Here is a 15997-nt window from a genome sequence, read left to right as displayed (position 1 = left end):
TCCTTGCATACATTTTTAACAGGTAGCTGCCTCTGCTGCTGCAATATCCTATCATCTATAATTTTTCGTCTCTCCAATCTGCAAACATCAATCCAGTATACCACAAAATGCTTAGAAACATTGTTTCACTGATCCATATATTTTTTGGCAAAACCTAAACAACATTCCTATCATTCCTTAAAACAGTGAGATAAGAGCATGACAAATAAAAGTGACTTTCTACCCATATTTCATAACACTTCCTATTTCCTCCTTCAACTCCCAGCAACCTCAGAGTTTTCCACTATCTCAGATCACCATGTAAGTCAACTAAAAATGTGGTTCAAACTAAATTAAGTGCATTCAGTTTGCAGCTGTGCCATGAGGCATTATAACACCTTTTATTCTTTCCTAGGATTTGCAAGTTTTGTGCAAGAAAAGAGCCTGATAAAATGGAGACAAATCCTTTAGTATATTCTCTCATAAAGCCTTCTTTATTTGTACCTATTATTTGTTATTAGCAAATTATAAACCCTACTCCTAAGACAACTGCCTGTTCATTACTAGCCACTGAAATGAAATTCCTCACAAAAGTTTTCCTTGATTTATCTCTAACCCTGTTAAAAAATGTGGGCCTGAAGCACAACAGAAACAAGAGCACTACAGATGAACCATTCCTATACTAATTGTGAAAACAGGTGAAGAAAATGCTAAGAACTTGTACTAAAATAACTCTGTGGGCAGGTACTTGGATCAACCTGTTAGCAAATTGCTAGCACTCATTATTTCTACTACAGCAGAAAGCACATGCAGATCAAAGTTTTATTGTGGGTAGACTTTATGAACAAGATAAGAATCTAAAGGTCCTTATTAACCTTGAAAGAGCACAGTAGTGAAACTGAAGAGTGAATCTATATGGAACTTTGTTCACGAATCCAGTTACATGTTTACTGTGATCACTAATTCTTAGATAACACAACTGTTTCTTATATAGATGAAGATTGTCTTGTTAATTTCCAAGTAGAATGTAAGAATCTTTATACCATTGAATTTGTTTTAGCCTTATGGAATATGGAAACCTCAGTTTTACATTACTTTGTCTTTTTTCTATCAGAAAGTACTACAGGGGATGCTAACTAGTGTCTTGTTCTTTACAAGAGTACATATTTGTAATGTGCATTTTCAGACTCCATGGAATTTAAAATTATTGCTCTTTTATTTAAATAATTTTTGTATACCTTTTTTTTCAATGTTTTCCTTTTTTACCTTTGCATTTCTGTAATAACAAAGCTTTCAATTCCCTCATTTTTGCTGTAGAAAATAAATCTTGAATATATACTGCACATATTTCTAATTGACAGTTCTAATTAATTAGTAATTAGTAATACCTGCTTTTATTTTTTAACAACTTTTGAAGAAATATGGAAAACCTACTAGGACATAACTTATTGCTGAATCACATTTAAAAGGTGGGGGATATCTTTCCCATAGTTGGGAAAGGCTCTGTTACTTTTTGTTTCATATAAATAATGGCAGCAGAAATCTGCTCCATATGTCATTCAAACTCAGCAAGAATGGTTTTCTATCCAAGTTTTTATCAGAAGATGCAATGACTTCAAACAAAAACTTACATAAATCCATTTAACTTTCAGTTTGAACATTTCTGTGGTCAGCCTCTTCTAAATTACGATGCTAAAGCAAATAACACTCATGTACGTTAGTAGCACTGAGTAGAAAAATGTTTCCTACATCATGTGTTCTCACCATTTCCAACATGTTGTTGCTCTGCATAAGAAAAAATATGAAGCCTTCATAGTGCCCCACACAAGGGTGTTCTCTGGGCTTCAGCAGCCTTAGGTGTCAGGGATACTAAGTACCTACATTTGATTTCTATATATTCTAAGGCATTAATCATTGGGTTGTTGGTAATTCTCACATGTCCTTTTTCTATCCATCTCTTCCTAATATAGTTGAAACAGTGATTTGCTACTTGTGTATATATATCTAACACAATTGTTATGGAAGTAATAATTTCTTGCAGTATCATTAAAATCCAGTCCCTGGCAGGACAGACATTACCAACATCATAGCGTGTGCATGACTCCAAGTATTAAGTTAATTGTTTAATGAAGCGAATCACTAGCAGGAAGATCATGTTAAGAATAATTTCAGTGATGAGTGAAAAGTAGTGAAATGAATAGCATAAGAATAAAAAGCATAAGTGACATTTTAGAAACGACTGAACTAGAATCTTTGCAAAAAAATCTGAGGCATTGCTTGCAAACTGGAAGGAATTGTGAAAGAGAACTCAGGTGCTAAGGAGTGGACACTGAAGTGACAAACAATTCCATTCAAGAAATAATACACCTTTCACAACTAGTATGAACACAAGTGTTGTTAGTTAAGAAAGTTCTATCAACTCTCACAGCATTGCCTTTGATGCACAGCAAGCAGATTAACTGCTTATCTCTAAGAAATTATTTTAATGATAATCTTATCTGTTCCTTACTGATGTTATCTATACACTGCTTGATATATTTTTAGTATGTTTATGATTAACTATTAAAAAACCCAAACCTAAGACTTTTGAAAGCATTTAAAAAATCCAAAATCTCAGAAAAAAAGAAGAAACAATATAGCTATGGACAGGTGAAGGAAATACAGATTACAAATGAATTCATAAACTGCAAGATATTGTATCTTACTCCTTTTAATTTTCAATGGGCATTCTTTTTACAAAATGAATACCTGCAAAGAAATATCATCAAAGAGAAACAGGTGAGATGGAATTTAGGAATTCTGTCTGTTCATCCTCACTGTGTGTGATGCATGCCCATGCAGAATACTTCCATGCTAATTTAAAGTGGCAAACATATCACTTCCAACTGTCTGCTTTATATTGCTTATATTAATGAATTAACTACAGAAAGAAGGCTACCAGTACCTATAGTTGCTTTCTCCATCTGCAAGTGAAAAGCATGGAAGAGAACTGCTCTTACTGAGTTAATGCTTTTCCTGATGAGTATGAAAGTCAGGAAGAACACTCCAGCACAAAGAGGATAAAACAGTACCCATCTGAAGCTCTCTGGTCAGGAAATTCTGGCACCAAGTTTATGACCCATGAACTTACGGCTCGTCACAAAGCCAGCTAACATCACTCAGGTAGGTACACCCAGCAACCATAGGAACACTACCTTTTCTGTTACTGCTTTAACAGATATGTGAAACAATAATAGTAGTCCTAAGCCACTTGTCCATGGTTTCAAATTAAGAACTTTGATTCATGTTATGTGCAGTTCCAGAACAGTGTTCTGCATTTTTTGCAGACGTTCAGACTGAAAATTATGATGGTTTTAAGGCATCAGTTCCACACATGGGCTACATACTAAACCAGATGCTAACATTTATTTGTCTAATATTGAGAGATGCAAAGTATCTGAAAATATCAGATGGGGCATTTCTGAAAGCTCATCTGTTCATCACACCAGTGTTCCCTGGAAAAGTCCAGCATGCACCAGTACCTCAAACAGGTTACAGCAGCAGAGATCAGAATTGCAAAAATGTGGAGTTTTTTGGTCTCAGTTCAACAGCTCTTTCTCTCTTGTGTACAAAAACCCATGTAGCAACAAGTCATGATGAAGTATTGTCTTCTAATTTTGTACCTTTATTGTCTTCTAAAATCCATATTAGCAAAATACCTGATATTGACAGCTTTCCTGGTTAGTTCTATATATACTTTTCCCAGAAAATTCTGTGTATTATCACATTAAACTCTTGTTTTAAATATTCATAGCATCAGAATGAGGCAACAACTAATACTATGGCTTAAGGATTACTTAAGTGTCTGTAACCGCATATGAAGCGTTTTGTAGGACTTTAAAAGCACTTGTCAAGCCTGAAAACAACCACAGTAACTCTCAGGAGCACGCCAACTCTTGCATTGGAGTGAATTGTGGTAAATCATTATTTATAGGTGTTGACTACAGCTGCATTGCCAAGGTGCAGATGTATGTCATACTTCAAGAATGTGCTCAGTCTCTCCTTGTTGAACTAAAAACAACAACAATAACAACAACAATTAAAAAACCCCCCACCAAACCAAAACCAGTCCATCATTCCTGAATGCTTTGAGATTACTTTCAGTGTCAGCTGAATAATCTACTTTCAATAGGTGTATCTGTGAACTCTCTAAGTAGTTCCTGAGTTATAATAAACTTGAAAAGAAAAGCCCTTTAGGCAATTTAAATTCAGACTTCATCAATAATATAACTCACTGATGATATTCAGAAGGCTCAAGATTTCTACAAATATATTAGCAGTTTAGGTGTTTAAACAATTAAAACAAAAGTTATAATAAACACACTTGCTGTTATGTCATTGTTAATATATGCTGCTTCATTACAGTCATAGAATGGCTTACTTTGGAAGGGACCTTCCCTTACTCCAATCTCCCTACCATGGGCAGGGACATCTCTCAACTAGACTTGACTGCTCAAGGCCTCATCCCACATGGCCTTGAACACCCCCAGGGAGGAGGCATCCACAACCTCCCTGGGCAGCCCATTTCAGAGTCCCGCCACCCTTGTACTGAAGAACTTGTTCCTAAGATCCAGTATAAATACTAGTACTCTATAGACAGATGTAACTTCACAGATAAGTTCTTTTCAAGAGGGATCACTCTCATGGTTAAGATAGCTACTTTACCACTCAACCAATTTTATGTAAATTTTTTTTTAGCTTTGACTTAGGATGCAATTTCCCAAGTGCTGAAAGCTGATTTCAAGTCTGTGCAGCCAGACTTTCCTTTTCCTCCTCCTTCCCTTTTTTACGCTATCACTATACTTGGGAGCAAAACACTTGTCTGAAGGGAAGGCAAGATTTCCACTTATGACTTATGCTGGCTTTGGCCAAGCACTAGGTTTATATTGTACACCAAGTACAATACAGGACTTAAGAACAATTGCACTAGGGATTCCAAGGTCATCAATTTGGACATCAGCAAACAGAAGGATTCACGTAATAGCATCCCACTCACATCATTGCATACAATGTTAACCTCTGTTTATACGTTGACTCTACATTTGAAAACAGAACAAATTTTGCCCAGGTAGCAGTGATCATTATGCAGTGGGAAGTCTATTACTCAGCATTCTTTCATTTATCTAGGGCAGCCACTTCTGGGAAGGAAAGCATGGAGTGAAAAGGACTTTTTATACCTCTGCTGGAGCAGATAGGTCCTTTTCTTCACAAAAGGGTCTTGCAACAGATGAGCTGAGTACAAGATCACCTGGCTTACTACACATTACATATCATCTATAAGTTGACATTCTCAGCAACCTCCCTTCCATACATGCAATCACCATCATATGTACTGTTATTCTACCACTGTCTTCTACTTTCACTCCTTCCTCTCTTCTACAGTTGTCAGAGACTGCTTAGAATGACAAAGCGCAACAGAAGGTAAAAAGTGGTGAGTGCAGAATGGCAGCCCTGGCTTGCTGCCTCAAGCAGGTGTTTTTGTGCAATCAGGACATGGTTGCTAAACCCCAGCATTTCTATATTTTGCAAATTATCCTGTGAAAATATGTAATTAAGCAAATGACCTTGATAAACTTGAAGACCATATTTCATACTTCCTTAAACACATTTTTATCGTTAATAATTTGTTCTCATTACTGCTGTAAACCAAATAAAATAGCATTTTAGTTCCTTTGTTACACTACAAATATTCACAAAGGAGGTGGAAAAGAGTTTGCACAATGCTAAAATCAAGCTATAAGTTAACAGCATCACTCTTGCACAAGTAAAGTATCATCACTAATATAAGGTAATTTTCTTCCACATATTTCTCCTCTCCTTGACCTTTTAATTTTAAGATTTTTAGTTAGGCAAGAGCCAGAGCCACTGTAATCTCTCTGACAGCAGAATGAGTTACATGCTATATATAACCATAATGGAAGAAATATACATACACTATACATCTGAATATCTGTTGACCACATAAACCCAAGAACATTCAGAATAAAGATGGGTAATCAGTGTCAAAACAGGAACACTAAGAAGGAATCTCAGGCCACTCTGAAATTCAGGTACAGTGACTAGGGTAATAACAGCCAACAGGGAAACATCAAGGAAAGACATTAAGGGAATTAAGGGGTGTTTCTATTGAAAGGGGACATGTCTGACAGTCCTGATGAAGTGCTTCTACGCAAATGAACACAGCATGGGCAACAAACAGGAGGAATTGGAAGCTACCATGCTGCTGGAAGACTATGATATAGTGGCTATTACTGAAACACAGTGGGAGGAACCATTCATTGTCTATTATTTGTCTAACTCTAAACTGCTCTAGGCAAAAATGTGCTTTCAACCAATATTAAGTTTGTAGGAAAAAAACCCAACAGCAAACAAAAAAATACTCACAGCTTTGGTTTGGCAAGCACAGGTGGTGGCTCCTTTGTGGGTGAAAGCACAACAGCTGAAGGTGGGACGGATTTATCACTATTTGGCTTGCTGTTAATCATTCCATTAACTCCATGAATGAGGTGGATGCCATTTGTTTTTTCCTCAGCTGAATTGAGCTGCAGTTGAAGGGCTGCCACATCAGATTTCAGCTCAGTGCTGTTTGCTTGGTGGGTCTCTGTGTGTTTCTTAGGAGGATGCTCCAAAGAGCTATGTTCAGCTGGAGGAAGTGGTGGGAAATGATGGAAATCATCACTGTTCGATTCTCTTGTCAGTGATTCCTGACCAAAGCTTTCTGAGTTGGATAAAAGAAATCAAAAAGAATATCTCTCCAATAAACCATTGACAAAGTACATGGTACATACATGCTGTATTTTCAGTTCATTAAAGGTGAGATCTCTTTGGGTCTGTGCAGATATTTTTCTAGACCTCTTGCTGATAATTTATGGTGAATTAGATACCTCTTTGACTATTCATTTTCTGACTCTGCCCCATGCAACCACCATAATGGACCTTATGGAATAATGAACCTTATGGTTCCCTCCAAATCTTTTTCAGGGATCCAGCCACTAACTGAGATTGGCAAACAACACCTGAAACAGTATTTCCTCTTCCTGAAGTCTCAACATCATTTGAGAACAACTCATTTAAAAGTGCTGAAGGATGTATGGCATGTTTGCAATGGCAGCTATGCTAGTGCATTCTGCAACAGTATGCATGCAAATATATTACAAAACTGAACATAGCATGTGGCAGTTGTGGCAGGTCTTTTTTTCTTTTTTCTTTTTTTTTTTTTTTTACAAATGGCATATGCTACCTGTGGGAGCATTAATTTCATCTACTTTCATTTTGCCTCTGCTGCCATCTAGTCTCAGAACCCTAATGTTTACAAATCTGCCAGGCTTGTGGCAGACACTTTACACATGCATTTTACACAAACAAAAATATTAAACTAGGAAACAAGCCAATAAAAATATTCAGTTTGCTTTATATGAATGCTCTGAAGCTGACAAAACCCCTGTCTGACAGCAGCCCATTTTTACAAGGAAGCAGACTGATAACTTTACATGTAAAGTATCTAAGAACAACGATAAAAGAATCCCTCTTTCCCTTTGTCACATACCTGAACAGACAATTAGTTGGGCACTGCTTGTTACTGAGCCATGTTCATTTGTTGCTGTGCATGTGAAAAGTCCTGAATCTTCAGGAAAAGTTTCTGCAATTACAAGAGTGCATATCTCTTCTGGAAATAAACAGAAAAATAGGTTGCATTATAAACTATTTAAGTGCCATGTAATATTTTTGCACTTTATGTTAGAAGAATGGTAGAATGTGCTCATGAAAAGAAATCTTGTGAGAATTACAGAAAAGCTTCCATAATAAATGGTATTAATGAAAATAACTTTGTATCTAAAATGAATAAATCCATCAAGTTAATTTTTCAGAAGAGACCACTCTTGAACAGTAATTTTGCAGTCTCAAGTCTGTGCAGTCATTTTATGCACACAGGAAAGTACTAATTCGTACAACTCGATGAGACATCACAATTAAAAATTGCAAGCTAAATGAATGTCACATCATTCCTCCTTTCCAATAGTTCAGATGAAATCCTATTCCCAGTAAAATCAGAAAATATTTTGTCATCACTCTGAATTTTTTTTTTTTTTTGTTCAAACTGATCAGAATGAAAAACTCTGCATCCGTAAATATTTCCCTTATGCAGAGTTTGGGAAGATAATGTCTGTCTGAACAACAGTGAGAATGGATAAATTGAAAACAGGACAAAAGATCATTCCCAGCAACTCTGACAAGTGCTGTGATACAGATATATTCTGTGGCTGTTTGAAATCTGTTCATTTTACTTCAATATGCTACGATACATGCTTTGATTACAACAGGGCCTCAGTCAGAAAATTTGTATGACTGGACCATTCACTTTTCAGGTCAGGTCTTACAGTAATGTTTTCTAAATAAACTAAATCAATTTATAATGGATATATTAAATTATTTAGGCATAGAATATAATAGAAGTAACCAGGTTGGAAGAGACCTTCAAGATCATCGCGTCCAACCCATCAACCAATCCAACCCACCTAAACAACAACACCATGGCACCAAGCACCCCATCAAGTCTCCTCCTGAACACCTCCAATGATGGTGACTCCACCACCTCCCCAGGCAGCCCATTCCAATGGGCAATCACTCTCTCTGTATAGAACTTCTTCCTAACATCCAACCTAAACCTCTCCTGGCGCAGCCTGAGACTGTGTCCTCTTATTCTGGTACTGGCTGCCTGGGAGAAGAGACCAACATCCGCCTGTCTACAACCTATTTTTTCCCAGAATCTTCAGAAAAAGTCACTTTATTTTATCTCTACTTTTAGTGGTATTCTAACATTTTTAAAAGTTGACAGTATACTTTAGCTAAATAATCCTAGTATTTACTCAACATCCCTAGAAAATTTTAGATTTGAATAATATCACATTGTAAGTTAGGAGTTTCTTTTGCTTGTACTCATTTTCTACTCTCAAAATGAAAGTGGGGGAGTTTTATAGAATTGAGTTTCATTATAAACCAAACAATTTTACATTTTGGACATTTATTTGGAATCCCACATATTATCACAAAATCAATGGAATATAGCTAATAAAAACAATCTGAAAATTGAGGAAAAAATATTTAAAACTTCATTTTCACATGAAAATTATTCAGTAGAAGAGATTCACTTCTTTTAGTTTAAAGAAGGAAAACATTTTCTAAGACTTCTCTGTTTTCTTTCTTAATTTTCACTGTGGAATGGCAGACTACTGTCTCTAGACAGCAGACAAGAAAAGTTATGCAATTTATCCAGTTTTAATTGACAATGTATCAAAAAATTTCCTGTACTGGAAATGGGCTAAAAATGAATGACTAACTAAATATTTGGCACAGAGTTGTGTTTCAGACAGCAGAACATGATTTTTTTTTTTCTCTTGGCAACACAAACCAGTCATTCTGTGTAGCTGCAAGAGGCATGTCTAGTAATACTGTAGCACATTGGATCTTATCTGACCCAGATGAAGATTAATGACTCATGAAAGGTCTTATCAGGAAAGTAATGGGTAACACAAGCTAGGTTTTGAACTACTGAGATTGGGGTTTTTTAGAGTCTTGGTGTGTCGTAAGCAGTTGAAGCTATATTGTTAACCACACGTGCATACTCCTGGATTGAACTGACTCTGGGGATGAAATATGATACATACAGCACAATAGTTTCCTGTTCATTTAACAGCAGAACTCTGAAAGCTGGAGATTTTAGAACTGCAGAAGAAAATCACTCCCAGCATGCCAAGAACTGCTGTTTGAATGAGGGCAAAGGTACTCCAAAGTATAACAACCAGGAGAATTCCTACTTTTCAAACAGCAGATCTAACTAATGAATAATGAATGTTCTTTCCATTTTTAAAGTATTTAAAATGATCACATGAGAAGGGCCGATCTTCGCTTTTCAGTGATAAAAGAATTCTCATGGATTTTATCATGATGTGGTTTGTTCACTGAAGTGGTACACTTGAAAATTATACATGTTAAATTGCAGTAATCCTTGTCACTGAAAGAAAAAGTAAATTAGTGATGAAAACAATCAGAGTTCAAAATAGCCTTCTCAGCCAGATGAATGCACTAAAATATGTCTGTGATCAATCATGAGCATACTGCCTAAAAGGAAAACATTAAAATTCTCAAGAGCTAATCAAAAGGCAGCTTGGGAAAAAAGCACATGCAAGCAGTGCATTGTCATTGTTAATTTTGTGCCCCCCCAACCAAGAATCACTGACATCTACCTCCTTGCTAAAAGTCTTACTCCTGTGGAAAGCATAGAAATAAGATATTTTGACAAAAGAAACATTCTTTAGAGGCCTGCAGATACATAGTGTGCCGAGTATGAGTATTTATCAGGCTTTATATCCTGACTTAATTATTTCTTTTTGTTACTGTGCTTAGTAGAATCTGATGATTTGAAATAAATAATGTCTGTTCTACTTCTCAGCAATCATCAGCCGGCAAATAATTTCATCACAAAAATGTGTTCCAGAAAGCAGCTCTGAAATGCTGTTCTCAGGGCCTTAAAACATATTTAACACTTGACTAAATAAATACAAAAGCATTCTGTTCACTGAAACATGTAAAATGCTTAGGCATGCAAGTACTTGACCATTTTGTCAGTTATTTAGAGAGAAAGATTACATTTGACAAAGTAATATTTCCCCTTTATTGTTCCTGAGTCCATTAGGAAGTATAATCTCTGGTAAGATAGAAAACTGTTGCATTTTGACAAATTTAATCATTGTCAATGTGTTTACTTCAGAGTGTTTCAATGTATTACATTAAAGACAGAGTAGTTCTTGTATCTGCACCTTCATCTCCAAACATGACCATTATTTTCCTCCACTGTAATGCACAAACAGTCCTGGGAAATAAGTAAGGTCTGTTATTACTAGTTATTCATTATAAAGCAATGAAGAGAGCTATTCCTGTATATGCAGGTTTAAAGTTCCAACTTTTTGGCTCCACAGACAGCAAGCACTCACAGTGGTGGTTTCCTGGTAAAAATCCAATCAAACACAACCCTGCCAAGACAAGTTGTCTCTCATTCTCCCTCTTGTTCTCCTCACCATCAGAAGTTTAACTACAGTTTAATAACAAAGCAATAGGCCTCATTTAGGTATCTGTGCATCTTTTATATAAAGAGAAAGGAAAAAGCGTGAAAATAGAGAACAACTGAATATGCAGAGGAGCATAATAAGTTATACTATTGTAGACCAATAGATGCCTTAACCTGCAATAACAAGAGTAAAAAGAAAGGTAGTCAATTTACTTGTTTCTGATGATCACTATTGTGTATACCCTTAGCCAGTCAGGCAGCAGTTCTGTCTCATTTAAATAGGCTTTATGCCATTCAAGAAATGAATTGACAAGTTTTTAAGATATACAGAACTGACTGTGCTTGAAGGTATCTCAAACAACACTTGCAAAATACTGAGAAGAAAACTAAAGAACAGCAAATGTGGTTGTGGTCTGTACAATGCAGTTTTAGGGTACAGAACCTAGGTTGTATTATATGTAATCAATGCCTGGGACAGCTGCTATCTAACCAGTTCAGGCATAATAAACAGGAATACTGCTATGGCAACATGGGCTCTGGTCCCTAAAGCAGTGCTCAGTTTTGAGAAGAGGTCAAGGAAAAGTTTGTGCTAAAGCTTACAGTAAGGCAGCTATGAAGCTGCAGATGCCTAAGATGGCTAGTCTGATGTTGAGTCAAGTGTATACATTGAAGCTCAAATCAACAAAATCTGGAATGTTAACTGTGACGATTAATGAACTCCAATAAGCTTTAATGTGTACAACTGAAGAGGAACATCACCAATATAAAATAAAAGAGTAAAAATCACATAATAAATAAAAGATCAGAAGTTTACTTTGAATTTGGAAGTATCAACAAGACCACATGTAGCAGTCAGACTTAAGATGGGGTATCTTGGTTTAAAGAGTGAGAATCTTATTTCACTCCCCTAAGGAGGACAAAATAAACCTCTCTCACAGAATTGGAGAAAAACACAGCATTGAATCTAAAAGTAAATACAGAATACAGAATACTTCAATCCATAATACATAATACAGAAATACACACTATCTTCTATATCCCAAGAAAAATTTCCCCGATCATCCATGCCTCAAGACATAGGCCTTAGTACTTTTCGCCCCTGACATATGTCCCCTACATTAGGCCACAATTGCACACAAAAATAACCCAGGCCTCCGAAGGCCGCAGTGAGACCCAAAATATCCCCCATGTCTGATAAGAACCCAGGAGGAGAGAGGAGAGAGAAAAGAAAGTGAGTTAACAGTACAGTTTGCTTATAAAGAGATAGCAGAATTATGGGATAGAATAAACAATTTGCCATTTCCAGTCCATCCCTGAGCCCTTCTGGACCTCCTGGAGGTCTTTCACTCCATGTTTTTTAATGGCACCCAGCAACAACATGGGGTGACCAACAGGACAAGAATTCTGTAGGTACCCTGGGAGGCAGAGTACAACTGAAAAATGTAATTGACAAGTAATGGAGCATATGTTGATCAGATCACCTTGAGAGAAGAATAATTTTAGCGTATTTTCATTTTTTTAATCTTCATTTGGCTCATTGGAAATTGCTCTCTTCAAGTCCTTCTTTGCTGCTCAGCAGTGAGAAGGAGTCAGACTCTCAGTCAGAATTCTTGTTTTCACTGAAAAATGCAAGGATTCAACATGCATGCTGAAGTTTCTGTGTTTTGAACTTCATCAGCTGTCAGAAAGCTGTTTGGTGGTTTGGTTTTGGGTTTTTTTTTGGTGAGGAGGCAGTAAGGATTTCTGTAACATTTACCCTGTATTTCCAGTTTCAAACATTATGTCAAAACAAGGGGTAGTTTTCCAAGGGAATTACTTACGGAGTTGCAACTGGAACACTGCAGGCAAACGGAACAAGAAAACACAATCCAAGACAAGTGATGACTATCTTTTGAGATGGTTTTGGTGAGCATACACAGTATTGTGCTCAGGAAAAAAAGCATGTACATGTGGCAATTTCCTGGCAATTTAAGAAAAATTACTTCATATAGTTTTCTTCTTCCATGCCATTAGACAATTGGTTTAATGTAATTCAATACAGTTTGTGGCTGCCTCCAGACAGCTGAGTAATGGTCAAAATATCAACAGCTGGCAAATGACTCCATGGGATTTTTCATCCTCAGGCAGCCTGTTCTTTGAAAGATTCAATGAGTATATATAGCCAAAACGTCCAAGAAAGAAATACAGAGCAGGTAATTTGACAAACTGTGATGTTGGCTTTAAGTAATCTGACTACCTATTAATTCACAAAGCAGTCTGGAGAGATTTGTGATGCAAACTGATTTCTGTCTAGACAGTAAAAGGAGTGCAAAACACATTAGGGTAGATAGAATGTACCCCCAAAAAGTAGTGACCCAATCCCCCCAAGCCCTGGCTCCCTGCATCTTAATATTTCATCTGTGTGAGTAATGACCTAGCAAGGGATAACAAATGTTTTTGAGCACTATAAAGTGTTTATTGACATTTGGACTTTGGCAGCCAGCAATTAAAATCAGACTAAATTTGTTGTAATTTATGCAAAATTCCATGGCAGTTACAGACTTGAAAAAAATTTTAGAAATCATCACCATCTTTCAAAATTCTGAATACTCATGCAGCACAGGCATGTTGGTTTCCCTGCCATCTTGCACAGATATTCAGCATCAACACTGAATAGCAGTTGCATGCTTGCCTATGAACAATTTCCTCTGCAGGCATTGTTTTGTCTGGCTTTTTAGTGTATGAATTACATAACATACCCATGCTGTAATTATTACATTTCTGGTATGCACCTGGCTTCTTCTTGTAGAAAAAAACAACAGCCTTCATTACATCCAAAAAAACAGAGTTACTTGTTACCAATATTACTATTAATAAACCCCCTGCTGCTTATCATTTATGCCAAAAGGAAATAATTACATTTTACCCAAACTTACTTACACTCCCTTTCCATACACAGAGTTAGTTCCTACAGAAATGAGCCAATAAGCATACTGTCATTAATTCTACTGGAGAATAAGACACTGCACATTATTTAATAGGGCTTAGTGGGAAATAATACATGCTCAAATCTTATAGGGAAAGTATTTATCTCAATGAATCCAGGGAGAACAAAACACCAAAGCACAACTCTGTCATAGTTCTGGGTAGCAGGGACATGCTTATATATATTAGGATGAAATTACAAGCACAGAAAAAAAGACTCCAAAATAAAAAAAAGGAGATTGATGTCAGGCATTCACTACCATTATGCCTATTAAACTGCAACAATGCAGATACTCCAATAGCATTTTGAGATGCCTTCATACTCTTGCCGTGCCCACTACCTTGAGAGTGGTATGAGATAACTTGATCTTAAATACCTTTGCTGTACCTGTGAAAACTGTGAAATGCACCAACAATGTGAGGATCCATTCTGATTTCTTTTTTAAAGATATCAAGAAACCAGCTAAATCAAAAGACTTATTTTGTAATATATATTACAGGGGAATGTTCCAAGAATGTTCCAAAGGGTTTATAAGGATATTAGAACTATCTTCAAACAGTTTTGAATTGAAAGTTACAATTTTTAAACCCTAAAGTTCGGATTGTGATTATAAACTGCCCAAGTAGTTTACTGCAATCCAAGTTTACGTCCAAGTGCTAATAAGGAGCACTTGGACGTGTTTTAGCTTCTCATTAGAGGTTAATTTGATTTCCCTGTGCTCGCCTTTCTTTCATGTGGCTCACATTTCAAGCCTCCATAAAGCAAATAATTCAGTCACATGTATTACGTATTAGCTGTTACTAGATGTGATGATGCTGTACACTACAATTAATAACATAAACTGTCAGAGCATGCAGGTGTGTGTGCAATATGTATATGTATTATGATAATGAAGTAAAATAGGTATCTAGTAATTTTGTGAAGCAGTAAGAAAATTAGTGAATAACTGACCAAAAAATCCACAACAAAAAACAACCAACAACAACAACAAAACCTGCCAAGATGAAGCTTTTCCCTTTCTCCATTCCATGCGAAGTCAGAGAAAGCTGCATTTCTCTTAGGATTAATCCTTGACTACTTTTTCCTAGTCTGTATCCTCATAGCCACACTGTTACTTTATAAACATCACTCAGCTGCCAAGTCTTTTCTTCCTGCAGACAAAGACTACCAATTTGACCACTACAAGTTTAAAATGCACCCCCCTGCTACAACTGCTAAGGTCCTTATTTCAGAAGCACTCTTTGAGGATACCCAGGCCTTGGAGAGAAATTTTTTCTGTTTCATTGTTCTACTCCATAATTAAAACTGCCTCCAAATTCAGGTGTATTCAAACACAAGCACTCTCTTAAAGCAAGGCTCAGGCAGTATCACTGTCTTCTCTACTATATGTTTGACTTAGAAACATAGAATACATAGAATACATATACATAGAATAAACCAGGTTGGAAGAGACCTTCAAGATCATCGCGTCCAACCCATCAACCAATCCAACCCACCTAAACAACTAACCCATGGCACCAAGCACCCCATCAAGTCTTCTCCTGAAAACCTCCAATGACAGCGACTCCACCACCTCCCCAGGCAGCCCATTCCAATGGGCAATCACTCTCTCTCTCTCGAACTTTTTCCTAACATCCAACCTAAACCTGCCCTGGCGCAGCCTGAGACTGTGTCCTCTAATTAAAGAACAAATGTTTGCATCCACTTACTATGCACAAAACTACCCCAGAATATAATCATGTACAATGGGAAGACGAAACAAACCAAGAAAACCTGTAGTTGGAAGAGCGGTTTTTGCTTTCCGAAATCCAGGACTTTTATTTTATAAATAGGCTAGAAAAATTCAATGTGCCCTTGTTTTTTAAGATCAGCTTTTTCTTTCAAGATACTTCACAACTGCCAAGTTAGACTGGCAAAACTAGCATTTAGTGGTTGGGTGTTATGAAACT

The 15997-nt window shown here is 36.6% G+C and overlaps 1 protein-coding gene across 1 annotated transcript in view; it reads right to left on the bottom strand.

Moving 5' to 3' along the window:
• The window catches only part of PALLD (palladin, cytoskeletal associated protein), a 185042-nt gene that overhangs the window by 102035 nt on the left and 67010 nt on the right, over positions 1–15997 (bottom strand). The window contains 2 exon segments of the mRNA XM_054165940.1: positions 6403–6736; positions 7565–7684. Coding sequence (XP_054021915.1) covers positions 6403–6736; positions 7565–7684 — 454 coding nt within the window.

Source organism: Dryobates pubescens, chromosome 1, assembly GCF_014839835.1.
Source record: "Dryobates pubescens isolate bDryPub1 chromosome 1, bDryPub1.pri, whole genome shotgun sequence".
In the NCBI taxonomy this organism is placed as follows: domain Eukaryota; kingdom Metazoa; phylum Chordata; class Aves; order Piciformes; family Picidae; genus Dryobates; species Dryobates pubescens.
This window is presented reverse-complemented; position numbering and strand designations above follow the sequence as displayed.